General features: G+C 45.2%; 2 protein-coding genes across 4 annotated transcripts; one reads left to right on the forward strand and one right to left on the reverse strand.

The window, feature by feature from the left end:
- Nucleotides 1-1,150: 1,150 nt before the first annotated feature.
- Nucleotides 1,151-10,852, forward strand: cherp (calcium homeostasis endoplasmic reticulum protein). Of its 3 annotated transcripts, none has more exons than XM_062555886.1 (19): nt 1,151-1,330; nt 1,854-2,027; nt 2,192-2,230; nt 3,024-3,187; nt 3,568-3,705; nt 3,888-4,039; nt 4,906-5,017; nt 5,251-5,340; nt 5,832-6,084; nt 6,746-6,912; nt 7,212-7,662; nt 7,755-7,996; nt 8,165-8,298; nt 8,536-8,622; nt 8,744-8,890; nt 9,171-9,275; nt 9,387-9,478; nt 9,993-10,178; nt 10,450-10,852. In XM_062555886.1, exons 1-19 carry the CDS (start codon nt 1,306-1,308, stop codon nt 10,485-10,487), a joined length of 2,796 nt encoding a protein of 931 aa, XP_062411870.1. In that variant the 5' UTR covers nt 1,151-1,305; the 3' UTR covers nt 10,488-10,852. The 3 variants fall into 3 exon arrangements, with proteins under 3 accessions (XP_062411870.1, XP_062411871.1, XP_062411872.1); XM_062555887.1 differs by having other exon boundaries at nt 7,233-7,662; XM_062555888.1 differs by having other exon boundaries at nt 5,832-6,048.
- c15h19orf44 (chromosome 15 C19orf44 homolog) lies at nt 10,824-14,875 on the reverse strand. Its single transcript, XM_062555889.1, has 8 exons — nt 14,449-14,875; nt 13,625-14,269; nt 13,211-13,523; nt 13,045-13,118; nt 12,457-12,946; nt 12,291-12,368; nt 11,944-12,110; nt 10,824-10,973 (listed from the first exon to the last, which is right to left on the reverse strand). Exons 1-8 carry the CDS (start codon nt 14,545-14,547, stop codon nt 10,884-10,886), a joined length of 1,956 nt encoding a protein of 651 aa, XP_062411873.1. The 5' UTR covers nt 14,548-14,875; the 3' UTR covers nt 10,824-10,883.
- Between the last annotated feature and the right edge of the window lie 274 nt (nt 14,876-15,149).

The raw sequence follows: 15,149 nt of genomic DNA on the forward strand, positions 1-15,149 counted from the left end.
CTATTATTTTGTTCCCCTCTCCATGGCCTCAGATGGGGCCCGGGCTGGAGTTAACAGGCTGATTGGAAAGACGCGCTCCTCAGTGGGGATAATAAGGGAAAGGAGCGGAATTAATTGGGTTTGATTAAGGAAGCTTTTGAATGGGAGACAGCTTTTTCGCATGACATAATTGGAGGTCAGTGAGGAAGGGGGGTGGAGGTGGTGGATTGGGTGCCTGGCGCCAGTTTCTGCTGTCCTCTTTTGCTGTGCACTGGTTGAGAACATGGTGATTGGCAGGTTATAGTAAACAGCCACACTAGCCTCTTAGAAAGCACTGTTTGATGGCTATCCCAGGTATTAAAAAAATACTGTGGTTTCTAATAAGTTTTTTTTGTATCATAGGCCTCCAAAACGGGGATCGGCACAAATTGCACTGTGTCTGACACTGTAATAATCAGGTGGCAAAATGAATTTAGTTCCAGTATAATCTAGTTCCACTATAATCTATACATGGGTTGTGGGGGAGTTAATTCTGTGAACGCCAGACAAAAACACCCAAAAATAGAGCTCAAATATCCACTACTATGGCATAGATAACTAGATTACTAAGCATTCATTTGCAACCCAGGGATCTCCCTGGGCCTTCCTGTATTGTTCACCATGTGGACAGCAAGTGAGGAGAATGGCCAAAAAGAGCTCTACTGCCATCTATGCTTTGCTGGAAAAATGACCCTCACAATTTGTATCCCACCTTTTTTTTACAAACTCCAAAAGCATGCAAGTAAAACAAAACAAAAAAACTGAATTATGGTTTAGAGTCTATCCAGCCAACGTCTTATGGTAAAAGACTGGAGTTGCAAGTGATGCAACATTCGAACAAGAACAATGTTATCAAAAGAGGCAGATAACTTAGTCAGAATCAATTAACTCAGAGTTCACACCAAAGATCCTTCATTACTCCGCTTTTACCCTCTCTGTTCACACCCTACAAAGAACTCCACAAGCGCATCTTTCTACATGGAAGGCCACTATCGCAAAGATGTTTCTTTCGGTCTTTCTTTATTTTAAAATGTTAATTACACACCTCCACAGATAGATGGCACTATCAATTCTGTGTGCTTCTCCATGAAGTGGCGCCGGCGGAAATAATATGATGTATTTCCGGTGTGTGGAAGTTGAAGAAATACAGCGCCCGTGTCCAAATATAACACGAATTTGCCTATGTTTTAACTTACAGGTGTACCTTTTTGGTACACGTGATATTTTTTTTTGTCAATTTCTCACTGTCTGCAGATACCATTGCTTTAGTCTGCTTGATACATCATCATGGATATTTCGACACCTCCAGAAGGTTCGTAGTGCAGGCTTGCATGAGCTGAACAGGCTAACTTAACTAGCGTGCTGAATGAGGTTACCTGCTCCTAACAAGAATCAAAACACAATAATATTAACAAATCAATGTGCATCATTTATATGTGATGTTAAACCAACAGTACGCTTACTTGAGTTATATTTCTTAAAGTTTTCATTCAGAATATGAGCCTAATGTTTGCCATATAGCCAACTGGCTAGCTCGCTAACGTTAACGTTACCTATCATGCCGAGCGAAATAATGCTATTCAACGCTAGCTATCATCACGGTGCTTTTCTTTTCATAAAAACATTCGTCTTGTTAGTAGGGTTACTTGTTGATCAATCGTGTTGAGTAACATACCTCTATTTTTATCAGTGTAGTTCAGTGACATGAGACAATTTCATTCATTGTTGTCACAGTTCAAAAGTTTGATGCACCCGTCAATGCTGCTTACGAAGTGGTCTTCTTGTACCTGGAGGTTCCACTCACTGTATTTATTAACCTAATTGTCGTCTTACAGACCAAGAGCTGAGAAATGTCATCGACAAACTGGCTCAGTTTGTTGCTCGCAATGGTCCCGAATTTGAAAAGATGACGATGGAGAAACAAAAGGATAATCATAAATTTTCTTTCCTATTCGGGGGAGAGTTCTTTGGATACTACAAGTACAAACTCGCCATTGAACAGCAACAGCGTAAGTAACCTACACATATCTAAATCCGATTCTGTTTTGCTGACAGGGTATGCTGACCCTAGAAACGGATGGGAAAGTAGAGTGGGTTATATGGTGTGAGTTACTCCGCCTTGTTGTAAGGTGTATAAATGTATTGTAATAAAGGTATCCCTCTTTCTTCATAGATTCTTCCACACACGAGTGTGACGAGTATAAATTGGAAGGTATTTACTAAATCTGAAATATGATGAGCAATATGAAAGTGAACACAGCATTTATTTTCTGTTTGTTTCATGCAATAATGTTTCATCAGACATGCTTGAAGATGTGTGTGTTCTACCTTGTTTTGTTGGGCTTTACCTGGGTTGTACGTTTTGTTGTATTTGACATTTTGGGAATCTGATTTGGAATGGGTCACTGATATAGCATTTTGTAAAGGCATACATCATTTGGTCAAATGAGTGTTTTCAGTTACTGTTAAACTGGTGTGCACATTTGCAACAACACTATCAAAGTGAATTAGCCTGGGGTAGCCAATCCATGAACCAAAGTACAAAGCAGAGAATATTGCATTTGCATTGGAGTGTCAATAAGACCAATGCATGTCTTGCATTGCTGTATTTCAAATATTCTCAGTTTGCTATTGTGATTTTTGTTTGAGGTATGTTTTTAATTCTCACATCCCTCCTACCGTAAAGGTATCTCTGAAGATGCCCGGTAAAGTTATGGTAGTAATCGGTTCTTGGCCATAACTGTTCCCACAACGTGTAAACATGGAATTGCACATTGGCTTGCATGTAACGCAGTGCTGATTCAGCCCCTGTTGATTGTCTTTGGCACGTCATTTCAGTTCAGTTTGATTGGGTCTTTCCTGCTTTCCCTGTTGTTGTAGATAATATCTCTATCATTTTGGAATAGGGTCATGAAAATGATTTTGGGGATAAAGAATGAAATCAAAACATCAGCATCTCGTGCACAGCTGACAAACCTCTGTAATGGCTCTCTGCTCTGTTGTAGTGATGTGCAAACCACCTGGGAAGGAGATCCCAGACGTGCCCCCGCCTATAACCATGCTGCCTCCGCCGCCCATCCCTCCGGCCACCCCTGCAGTGGACGACCTGATCCAGCAGAGCACGTGGAACCTGCAGCAACAGGAGCAGCACCTCAACACACTCAGACAGGCATGCTCAGCAGAACCATGTTCACATAGAACTGGCATGCCTCAAATAAGATTGTCTGTTTCGTACAGCATATTGTAGTGAGCGTGTAGGAGTTTTGCTCAGTGAACTCGGTCAGGTAGCATTTCATGGATCTTTTTTTTTTTTTAAGCATATTTTTTTGCCCTTTTTGCCTTTATTAGTATAGGACAGTGAAGAGGTAGACAGGAAACAAGTGGGAGAGAGATGGGGTGGGATTGGGATATGACCGCAGGCCGGATTCGAAACTGGGTCCCCATGGGCACTCGGACCCGTAAATGGTACGGGCACTGTAGCATGCTGCGCCACAGCGCCCCCAGCATTTCATGGATCTTTGACATGGGTTATTGTTGTTTATTTTTCAGGAGCAAGTGACTGCGGCCATTACTTTAGCAATGGAGCAGCAGACACAGAAGCTGCTTGCTGACACTCAGCTGGATGTTGGGGAGTTTGACAGCCTTCTACAGCCGATCATCGACACCTGCACAAAAGATGCCATCTCCGTATGTGAAATCTTACATGCCTGTAATTTGTACTATGTGTATAATATTTGTTGGCTGTGCTTTGTGTTTCCGACACATCTTTTCTTTCCTAGCATTTCAACAGTTTGCACTGAATATTCTCCTGTGGAGGTGTTTTAGATTCAGATTTACTTTTATGTTGCTCTCTGGCTATCTCTCTCCAGGCTGGTAAAAACTGGATGTTCAATAACGCCAAGTCCCCTCCACACTGCGAGCTAATGTGCTCCCACCTCCGCAATCGCATCACGGCAGAGATGGCCCACTTCGAGCTGCGCCTCCACCTCATCTACCTGACCAATGACGTCCTCCATCATTGGTGGGTCTCTTATTCCAAGGCCTAGTCAAATGTCACACTGCCGCACTGATTGACAGCATGAGGACATAGATCTGCTTTGACATGATCTGCTTTTGGGCCCCCACCGTTAACTTCAAGGCAGCACTACCTGGAAGGCATTAGGGTTAGTATTAAGGCCCCATCACATTGCACACGGCATGCGCTACGAAAACCCATTACTTTCAACGGTTTGAGCGCGCAAGAACTGGTCTGCCGCAGCGCTCAGTATAGCGCAGCGTCGGCGGCATTTTGGCGCTTTGCCACTCTTGCACGTACCGCGGTCAAAGTTGAAATATGTTGAACTTTGACCGTGGCACGCTGTAAGTCAATGGTCTTTTGCTCAGAGCCCAGCGGTAACCCCAACAAAAATCGTTAGAACGTTACCTTAACCAAGAGCAACCTAGCGGTGAGCGCAATGTGCAATGTGATGGTCCCTTTAGGGTAGAGATTTAGTGGATTAGGTGCCTTCAAGTCGACGGTGGGCCCCCAAAAGACCACCAAGAGCATTTCACACTCTTGGCATGCTCTCAACCACATAGTCAACCAAAGTCAGACAACGGTAATGGCTTTCAAATCGTTCTGAAGGAGTTCCCATACATGTCGAGCATTTATTGGCTGCTTTTTGGTCTCGAGAAGTAATCTAGATGACCTGGTCATGAAACTGGTAATGATGGAAATAGTGTGCAAAGCATTCATAAAGGTAAAAGGAGACTAATTAAAATAATCTGATTCATGACACATATTTTGTTATCTTTTTAAAAAAAAAAAAAATAGTTTGTTCATTTGTTCAGCATTGCCGTAAAAAGCAAAAGCAAAAAAAAGATGTCCTTATTTATCTGCTGTTGCAGTCAGAGGAAGCAGCAGCGAGATCTACTGGCTGCGATTCAGAAGGTGGTGGTGCCCATCTACTGCACAAGCTTCCTGGCGGTGGAGGAGGACAAACAGCAGAAAATTACACGGGTACATTTGGATCACACGCTCCTCCCTATATATATATTTTTAAAGGGGACACAGGCTTTTCTTCTGATGATCCCACACATTTAGCATTGCAACCATTTCAATTTAAATGGTTAATGTTGTTCTTATGTGTATATATAGATGTAATATCCAGATGTCACAAGCACATTTCAGGATCATGGCAGTGATGCTGTAGTGCTTTGCATGGAAAACTGACTCTCTGGTGTGTATTTCAGTTACTGCAGCTGTGGGAGAAGAACGGCTATTTTGATGACATCACCATCCAGCAGCTCAAAAACCCAGCTGTGGGGCTGGGTCAGTACCAGGTGAGCCACTCCGCAGTCTGCTCATCCGCAGGTGAACCACCTGCCAGAGGAATTCCTGATCAACACGCTTGACCTGATCTGTTGAGGAATGCATTTATCTCTGCATTTTCTTTCCTGTCAACTATTAACATTTTAAACCAGGAGATTATGAGTAAATGAAGAACAGGTTAATGTCTCAAACCAGGTTTTTGCCCACTGTGTTGCCAGTTTAAGAGCTAAAAGACTTGCACTCAGCAAGTGCTAATGTCGATATGCAGAGACATACCAAATTCAGAAATGAACTCAACTCAACTCAGGACTCCTATTTTACCACGACCACAGGTTTTAACACGTTATGTGAAAAGCTAGCAGTTGTGGCTCCGGGGTCATTATAATAATGGTAATATAATAATGTGGTCTCTGGGCCCTCTGTAGTGATGTCTTCTGACGTGATTAAATAATGCCTTGGCCACCGCTGGTGCTGACCGAGCTGCCCGCTGTGTCTCCTCCAGGCGTCGCTCATCACGGAGTACGCCGCCGTGGTGCAGCCCGTCCAGCTGGCCTTCCAGCAGCAGATCCAGACGCTCAAGACGCAGCACGACGAGTTCATCGCCAACCTCAAGCAGCAGCAGACGGTTGCCGTGGCAGCGGCCGCCGCAGCAGTCGGCCAGCTGGCGCCAGCGGACGGGGAAGTGAAGTCACAAGGAGCGCCGCTGTCCTCCCAGCCAGGTGACCCACTCAGACTAACGGAGGGGTTTTACACAGGTAACCTAACTGTCTCCGTTCCACTCCGTTCCTGTAGCGAGTGCTGCGACAATTAGCTACATCAGACGTGATTAATCAGGGATGTTCGAAACTAGTGCCATTTCGTTCCAATATGCGAATCCTTCAACAATTAATCTTGGGAACTAGACTCCGCTCTGAAACCTGCTGTTATGGAAACGTATCACACTTTTCAGCACTTTTTTGACTGACCCCTGGGAGACGGGGCTGACTGATCAGTCCGACTGCTTTTTTGCCGACAGTCGGCCATCGGGTTGGTGTGTCCCGAACCTTAACGTAGCTGTAGGAATGCATACAAAGTCAGGCACACATTCATAGTCGATTTCAGGTAACCTCCCAGTTAAACACGCAGGCAGATAGCCTAGACAGACAAGCCATCATGCACACACTTGGTCCATTTCCTAACTGGACTCTTACAGTACTCTGTAGTCATCTAAATCTGTTCCTCTGTAACCTCATGATTTCATTTATTCATTTAACAAACACTTGTATCCAAAGCAACAGTTCTATTACAAGTGCCATTGTCCCCAGAGCAGCTTGGGGTTAGGTGCCTTGCTCAAGGGCACAACGGTGGAAGCCGGGAATTGATCCCACAACTTTTCAGTTCCAACTCTCTGTAACCCGTTCCTTTTAATCCCACCAGGTGAGGGTAAGCCCCCTATGGCGGGCCCACCTCCAGGAGATTATGACGGTACTCCCACCCGACTCCCAGACTCCTCCAATCCCAGCGGCCCCTCGGACATCCCATCCTCCAAGCCCGGCTGGTTCGAACCCCAGCACAACATGCCAGCCTGGAACCCCCAGCAGCCCGTGAGTCGTCTCCTACAGGACCATGCATCCCTCTGTCTCAGTAGTGTAGTGTGTCTCTTGATGTATATTTCCTGTCACAATAGATCTGATGGCTATATAATATATACATTCATAGTTATGTCTTAGACTTTGAAAATGAAATAATGCAGTAAGTTTAATGTAGCTTAGACAATATACTGTGATGATACCCTCACAAGTGTATTCTATTCTCCATTTCTTACTCATTCATCTCATTCTAATATAAAGACATAGGTAGTTTTGCATCAGTCAGCACTGATGTATGTTGTTTCATCGTTCAGCCTCCCTTCGACCCCACTCAGGCCCCCCCGCCATGTCCTCCGTGGAATAGCCACGAGGGCATGTGGAACGAGCAGAGGGACCCCAGCTGGAGTGGCCCTCGCGACGGCGGAGGTGGCGGCGGCGGCGGTGGTGGCGGCCCGTGGAGTGGCCAGTCGGAGCCCCCTCCCTCCTGGAGCGGCCAGTACGACCAGCCGCCCTGGAGCAACCAGCCGGATCAGCCCCCCTGGGGCCAGAGGGAGCCCCCGTTCAGGATGCAGCGGCCGCCGCACTTCCGAGGCCCCTTCCCGCCGCACCAGCAGCCGCCGCCCTTCAACCAGCCCCCTCCCCCGCACAACTTTGGCCGTTTCCCGCCGCGGTTCATGCAGGATGACTTCCCGCCACGTCACCACTTTGATAGACCCCCGTACCCCCCACACCGCTTTGACTACCCTCAAGGAGACTTCCCAGGAGGTAAGCAAAACACCTGGATCACCACGGAAATGTTTTTAGTGGTACTTTTACATGTGCTACAGCGATCTGTCTTTCTTTCCTGCTCCGTCCAGACATCGGGCCGCCGCCTCATCACCACCCGAGTCAGAGGATTCCGCCTCCAGGAATGGCCGAGCATCCGCCGTGGGGCGGCAACCAGCACCCGGACTTCGGTCCCCCGCCCCACGGCTTCAACGGCCAGTCACCCCACATGAGACGCCCGGCTCCCGCACACGTCAGCCAGGACGACCCCAGTCTGGTACCCAACGTCCCCTACTTCGACCTGCCAGCAGGCCTGATGGCTCCGTTAGTTAAGGTGCGTCATCATCTCCTACATCTGCATGCTTTGTGGTGCAGAGATGGTTATACTATTCTAAAATTATTTAGACCAGTGGTTCTCAAACTATGGTACGGGTAAGTATGTAAGGTCTGAATTTAAAAGTAAACATTTTTTTATATAAACATTTGTATGTGCCTCTTGTAGCTAGAAGACCATGACTACAAGGCTCTGGATCCCAAAGACATCCGCCTCCCACCACCCATGCCTCCCAGTGAGCGGCTACTGGCTGCAGTGGAGGCCTTCTACAGCCCCCCGTCGCACGACAGACCCAGAAACAGGTATTGCATCCTCACTTGTGAAGAACGCAGTTGATATGTCTTTGATATTTACGGCATGTTAGTTGCTCACTGTAGATCTCTAATGTACTTTTTAGTTACTCATCAGAGGTCTCCTGTGTAGTCACGAGTTACATATGCCATGCCACAAGTTGCATAATGCCACCTGAAAATAGGAATTATTTCCCATTCAGACTAGCTAACAGTCTGTCTTGTCGTTTTTATTTATTTATTTTTTAGTGAGGGGTGGGAACAAAATGGCCTTTATGAGTTCTTCAGAGCGAAGATGAGGGCACGGCGGAAAAAGGAACAGGAGAAACGCAACAGGTGAGGAGACGCTTACTCTGATGCTGCTATTTGTATTGAAGCTGATTTTGTGCTGTGCATTCCCACTCTCTCTCTCTTCTTGTCTTTCACTCAAGTTAGCTGTGTTTTCCCTTTCTCACAGCATGCGAGCCAGCCGTTCCCGCAGTCGCTCTCGCAGCAGGGGGCGGTCTTCGTCACGTTCTAGTTCTAGGTCTTCCAAGTCTTCGCGGTCCTATTCCAGGTCCAGGTCTCGGTCCCGTTCCAGATCCTACTCTCGGTCCAGATCCAGGTACACACACCTCAGGCCGGATCTGCAGGCTTTTTCAGATTACCATCATGGAGGCACCTTCTTAAGCTCTATTTATAAACATCTGAAGGGTTCTTTGGAGATAAGAACACATTTCACTTTTGCTTTAGAATTGACCTTTCCCACAGTGATTCAAAAGGGAAAAAAAGAATGTTGTGATGCTTGTTGTTGAGGAGAGTCCTCAAAGGAGTAACTCTGAGAGATTGTCTGAGGTAAAGAGCAGAATATGATGAAGCTGAGGTGAAATATGCTGTGTCTGCAGAAGCAGGAGCCGATCACGGTCGTCACGCAGTCGCTCGCGGTCCCGATCTCGCTCCAGGTCACCGGACAAGAAACGCCACGAAAAGTCTCGCAGCCCTACTCCCCCGTGAGTCTGCCATCAAACCCCTCCACATGAGTGCAATCCGGCAATATTTGTATCTGGTTGTGTGTCCCGAAATGAATATCAAGACCCATTTGTTTGGTCTTTGTTTTACAGCTCAACGTCTGGGCTGGGTACGGGGTCATCTGTGCCCATTGACCTGCGGCTTGGAGAGGAGAACAAGGGACACCAGATGCTCATGAAGATGGGTAAGACCGGGAGAGGTCCCGCTGTGTGAGAAGGCTGTTGTCTGTGTGTGTGTGCAGTTGTGTGTTTGAGTGTCTGCTGCAGTGGTTGTGCATGTTCCAGAGGCCTCCTAGTAGCTCATCCCAGATCACTTGTGACCTGACAAGCCAGCCCACAGGGGCAAATGAGAATGTGGCCGCATGTTTTTAACATTTGTCCGCTGCATTCTTACTGCAGCCTCAAGGTTCTTGGTAATGCAAAACATGGGACTTGCCAACAAATGGTTCACCTGTCTAGTGGGCTGCCTCATGAATTATTCACACGAGTGCCTTCTGTGTTTGTATGTGTGTCTCTGCCTGTAAAGTGTGTCAGTGTATGCATGCGTGTACACATCTCTGGATCACACGTTTCCTACAAATGTTACATTGTTATTGTCTTTCTGAATGTATGCTTTTTTTTGAATACTTGTACAGTTGAATAGCTTTTGTGAGCGTGTATGTGCTGTTATGAGATTTACTCAAAACTCTTTCTCAACAGGCTGGAGTGGATCTGGAGGACTTGGAGCCAAAGAGCAGGGCATCCAAGACCCCATCAAAGGTGGAGATGTGCGGGACAGGTGGGACCAGTACAAGGGTGTCGGGGTATCGCTGGACGACCCTTATGAGAACTACCGCAGGAACAAAAGCTACAATTTTGTGGCCCGTATGAAAGCCAGAGAAGAGGGTAAGAGCATTGCCAGTTCTCTGAGCTTTCTCAAAATGATGAAACTGCATTTCAGCATAAGTCAGGGTCTGTGATAATAATAATATTGAACTGTAATATTGTACTAAGTTTTCGCAGTTGGCTACTTAATTTTAGGATTATTTTGGAATGAGGAAGTAACCATTGTCTTTTGCCCCTGTACTCGCTCAGTCAGCCATACCACTCTATTTTTAATCCCTGTATTTTAATCCCTGTAATTTACACGTATCTTTTTGTTTGTTTTACTTCTCAGTGAACCGGGAACCGCCGGAGCCTGCACCAGCAGAATGATGAAAATCGACAATTTAAAACCCCATCCATTTTTTTTTTAAGAAACCTGAACACTGGTTATGGCTGTCATTCTTGAATGTCCTCCCTTTCTTGCTCTTGTACTGAATGACAAGGAACTTGTGTAAAAAAAAATCAGACTTTTGTGTTGTAGTGTTCTGTTTTCTAGTTAAAAGCTGTAGTGGAAAGAAGGCATTTTAAACCCATGTATTCACATCAGGATTTCACTCCAGTAATTCCACAAAACGAAAAATAAAAAAAAATATTTTTAAAATCATGGATCATATTGTGTTGCCAGTTGTTCACAGGAATTAAACATTGAAATTGAAAATACACGAGTTTATAATAAAACCTTTTAATGGCACAAATGGTATTAATCTCTTTGGCATCCCATGATTTCTACAGGTAGTGATATTCTCTCATCTCCCGTTGCACTTCCTCCAATGCCTGTTCCATGGTGAGTTTGGGAGGTCTGTGTTTGCGTATGTACTAGAGGGGGAAAAAAAGTACAATTATTAGAACGCATTCCATTTAGCTAGAGATCTAGATTCCTGACCTGCATTCAGTGTCTGTGATTAATTTGGCATTCTGTTAAAAAAAAATGCATATACACTATATTGCTAAAAGTATTTGCTCACCTGCTTTGACTCACATATGAACTTCATTCGCATCCCACTCTTAATCCATAGGGTTTAATATGATGTAGGTCCACCCTTTGGAACAGGAAGTGGCCATCCCCAAACTGCTCCCACAAAGTTTGGGGTGTGGAATTGTACAAAATCATTCTTTCCTTTCACTGGAACTAAGGGACCAAGCCCAGCTCGGGGATGGCCCCTTCCTGTTCCAACATGACTGTGCACAAAGCAAGGTCCATAAAGACATGACCGAGTTTGGTGTGGATGAACTTGACTGGCCTGCACAGAGTCTTGACCTCAACCCAATAGAACACCTTTGGGATGAATTAAAGTGGAGACTGAGAGCCAACATCAGTGTGTAACCTCACAAATGCGCTTATGAAAGAATGGTAAAAAAAATTCCCATAAACACACTCCTAAACCTTGTGGAAGGCCTTCTCAGAAGAGTTGAAGCTGTTATAGCAGCAAAGGGTTGACCAACACCATATACAACCCTATGGATTAAGAATGGGATGTGACTGAAGTTCATATGCAAGTCGAGGCAGGTGAGCAAATACTTTTAGCAATATAGTGTTCATATTGCTAACTGTCTTTCTAGTGCCATTACCTTTTTTGGGTCATCTAAGGTTGTGTACTTTCTAGTGCCATTACCTTTTTTGGGTCATCTAAGGTTGTGTACTTTCCAGTGCCACTACCTCTTTGTGTCCTCTAAGGCTTGTCATTTCTAGTGCCACTATCTCTTTTGTGGCCACTTAATGTGGTCTTCTTTCTGGTGCCACTACCTTTTGTGTCCTCTAAAGTAGTGTACTTTCTAGTGCCATTACCTCTTTTGTGTCCTCTAAGGTTGTGTACTTGTAGTCTGGAGACTCCAGGGACTGTAGTAAGGAGCTGTAGAGGTGGCGGCTGGACTCTACAAAGTGCCTGGTCAGAGCCAGTTGCTGTTTCAACATGTCGTTGAGGGCAGTCTCTACAGGTTTCTGTGAGGTCAGTGCTGAGAAAACAATCATATTGATCACAGATTAGTGGAATACTACCAGCAATAACCTGCCATCACCCATGTACCTTGTACATGTGCTTAGTTGAGGTGACAGTTGGACTGATTGTCAACATTTAGCATTTTATGACACATACAGTACCATATCCAAAAGGGACAGACAAAACTTAAGCATACCTTCAAGTGCCTCTGCACTGACTGTGTAGCGAGATACAGGTGTAGGATCCATGTAAGTGGATGCCAGAACGTCCAGACCTAAAACAGGAATCCCAACAGATCACTTCAAACCCAGCTGGTGGGTCTATTACAATATCAACACTAAAAAGGAGGACTTGAAACTTACGTGATGGCAGGGTGAAGGATAGTCCCTTCTCAGTCTGAACTGCCGCCTCTTTCACATGATTTCTATGAGGCTCACTGGTTGGGGTGAGCGTTTCAGACCGAGAATGAGAGGAATATGACCTGGAGGAAGAATCTTTACCCTGGCTGCCATATGACTCAAAAGACTTTCCACTGTCCACTTCTGATCTATCATACAGTGATTGCTCTGAGTGTGCGTCTGTATCAATCCGAGAGCGACTGTAGGGTCTGTGTTTCTCAGACTGATAATCAGCAGCCTTTGATTTGTCATCATCAGTCAGGTGCTCTGGGATGTCGCTCATGCTTTGGCACGTTGCCTCAGACTTCATGTCACTCTCAAAGTCACTCTCATATTCCACTGCAGCCTCCTCTTCTGGGTCTTTGTCTTCTGGGAAGATGTCATCCAATGTGCACTCACTTGCGTCGTCCGCTGCGTCTTCTCTGCTTATGTCCTGGGCAACACCAACCTGTATCTACATCCAAAGATGTCACACACACAAAATGTACCTGTAAATGTCCGTGAAATGTTTAAGTTATTCAAAGCATAGACACTGATTTCATAATCACAAACCTTTGAGGATGCAGGTAATCCTAAGGGTTCAGCAGGAATCAAATCATCCAGGGTCAGGACATTTAACTTGAAACCTGAGAAGCACAATGAATAAAATGGGGCACATTGAGAAGAGATCAATTGACTCGTGCAACAGATATGTTTATGATGGCCGATGTTCCTTTACCATGAGATGCTGCACTTTTCTCACTGATGGTTTCATCAGTGTCTGTGAACAGCTCCTCCAGGGACCTGATGTCATTGTTGACTGAAGCAGATGACTGTGGCCGAGAGGGCCGAAGGAACCTGACTTTTGGGGACCTCCTACTCGGCGTCAGAATGTTCGGGGGCGATGGAGATAGAGAATACACAATTGACACACTTCTTAGTGAGTGTACTGGGCTTGCTTGCTCACTAGAAGGTGGTCGTGGGGTTCTTTGTCTGAAAGTGTCAGACACCTGTAAGGTTGTAGGGGTCTTCTTGGTGTTTTTCTTGAAAGACTGTAACATGACGATAACAAAAATGTTAGAAATGTAATCATGTATTCAGAATGATGACCTGGTGGTATGTATTATGACAAGATGTTTCAAACCAGGATTACCTTCCCTGTGAGTCCAGGACTTTCAGCAGAGGAACTGAGTGATCCACCTAAAAGTTTTTTCATGTCCTCTTCATCACTGTCTAGACTAACACCTTTACTGGGAACCTTTGATAGAGGAACTTTGGCAGTAAATTGTGGCACATGATTTTGTTGGCTTTGCTTGCTTTGTTCTGGGACAGAAGAAGTCACTTTCTTCTTGAGAAAACGTTCTCCTTTCATAGTGAGGTCAATACTGGAATGGGCCGAGACAGGATCTACCTGAGGACTTGAAGCCTGTGCATAACTACCCTCTTTGCGGTGTTTGAAACGCTGCTCAAGTTGAGCAAGGCGGTTCAAGGCTGCACTTTGGGCCCGTCGCTGGGGTACCCGTGCAGGCTCCTCTGTCGACAGGCGTTGTGAACTCGGTGCTGAAGATTGTCTGTCGGCTACCGCGTTCGTAGTCTTTTTTAAGAACCTAGAGCCACCACCGACTACAGATCTCTCTGATAGATCATTGTCAACAATGGTTTTGATTGGAGCCACACCATCGTCGTGATCTTCACTGTAAACGTCTTCTGAAGATATGTCGCTCAAGTCTTGGAACTCCATTTGCTTGCGAGGAAGTATGCTTTTTAGATTCATGTCTGCTTGAAGGGACGCATTTTCCTGTGTAAGAAAAGATGCTGTTAGGGTTAATATTATGCTCCCATTGTTTTGAATAACATATCAAAGTAGTCTATTGGCTATAACCTTTAACAATTTACATGAACAACATATTATATATGTTCAGATATAATAAAACAACAACACGCAAACACACAGAAAACGACGACTAGCCTACTCACATTTATTTGCGAACTTCCAGCACTTGCAACTCTTTTAGCCGCGAGCTGAGCCATTGCTCTATCAAGCGCCGAATTTCTGCTACCTCCCTGCTTCCACATTGTGCCACAGTTTGCCCGATTTCTCAGTATTGTATCAGCTAGAAGGGTTATTTTCACATACTCTTCGAAGCGTTCCGACCCATACACCCAGGTTCAGATGCAATTGAAGGTTTACGATAGTAAGCTTGGTCGGACGGTCGGTCATGTTTTGTTTGCATTTATGGAGTCCCTCGTAAAATAATAGCCTCATCTTGAGGTTCGCAACGAAGCGATAGACATCGAAAATATAATTCGTAAAACATAACGTTATTAACTATGTTGCTGGTTATATCTGTCCAGAGATCAAATCATATTCTGCACAGTAAACAGATTGTGGTCCCGTTGGCGTCCTCCGTAACCATGGCTGAGACGCTTTTTGATGACTTCATCCTCATGCGCCAAATGACTATGGCAAGTCATAAGGTTCCTTTCTCGTTTTATTTCAGTGCCTAAATGTAGGTCTACGCACAAAATGCGCACACATTTAATTGCCACTTTAGAAGGTGTAGTCTATCCTGTGAGCCTAGGTTGGAAATATAAATTGTTGGCTGCTTTTATTCGAATTAAATACTAGCCTAATATCAAGCAAGTAGGCCTAGACTCTAGAGTCAACAATTTTATTT

The sequence above is a fragment of the Sardina pilchardus genome, chromosome 15 (genome assembly GCF_963854185.1).
Source record: "Sardina pilchardus chromosome 15, fSarPil1.1, whole genome shotgun sequence".
Lineage (NCBI taxonomy): Eukaryota > Metazoa > Chordata > Actinopteri > Clupeiformes > Clupeidae > Sardina > Sardina pilchardus.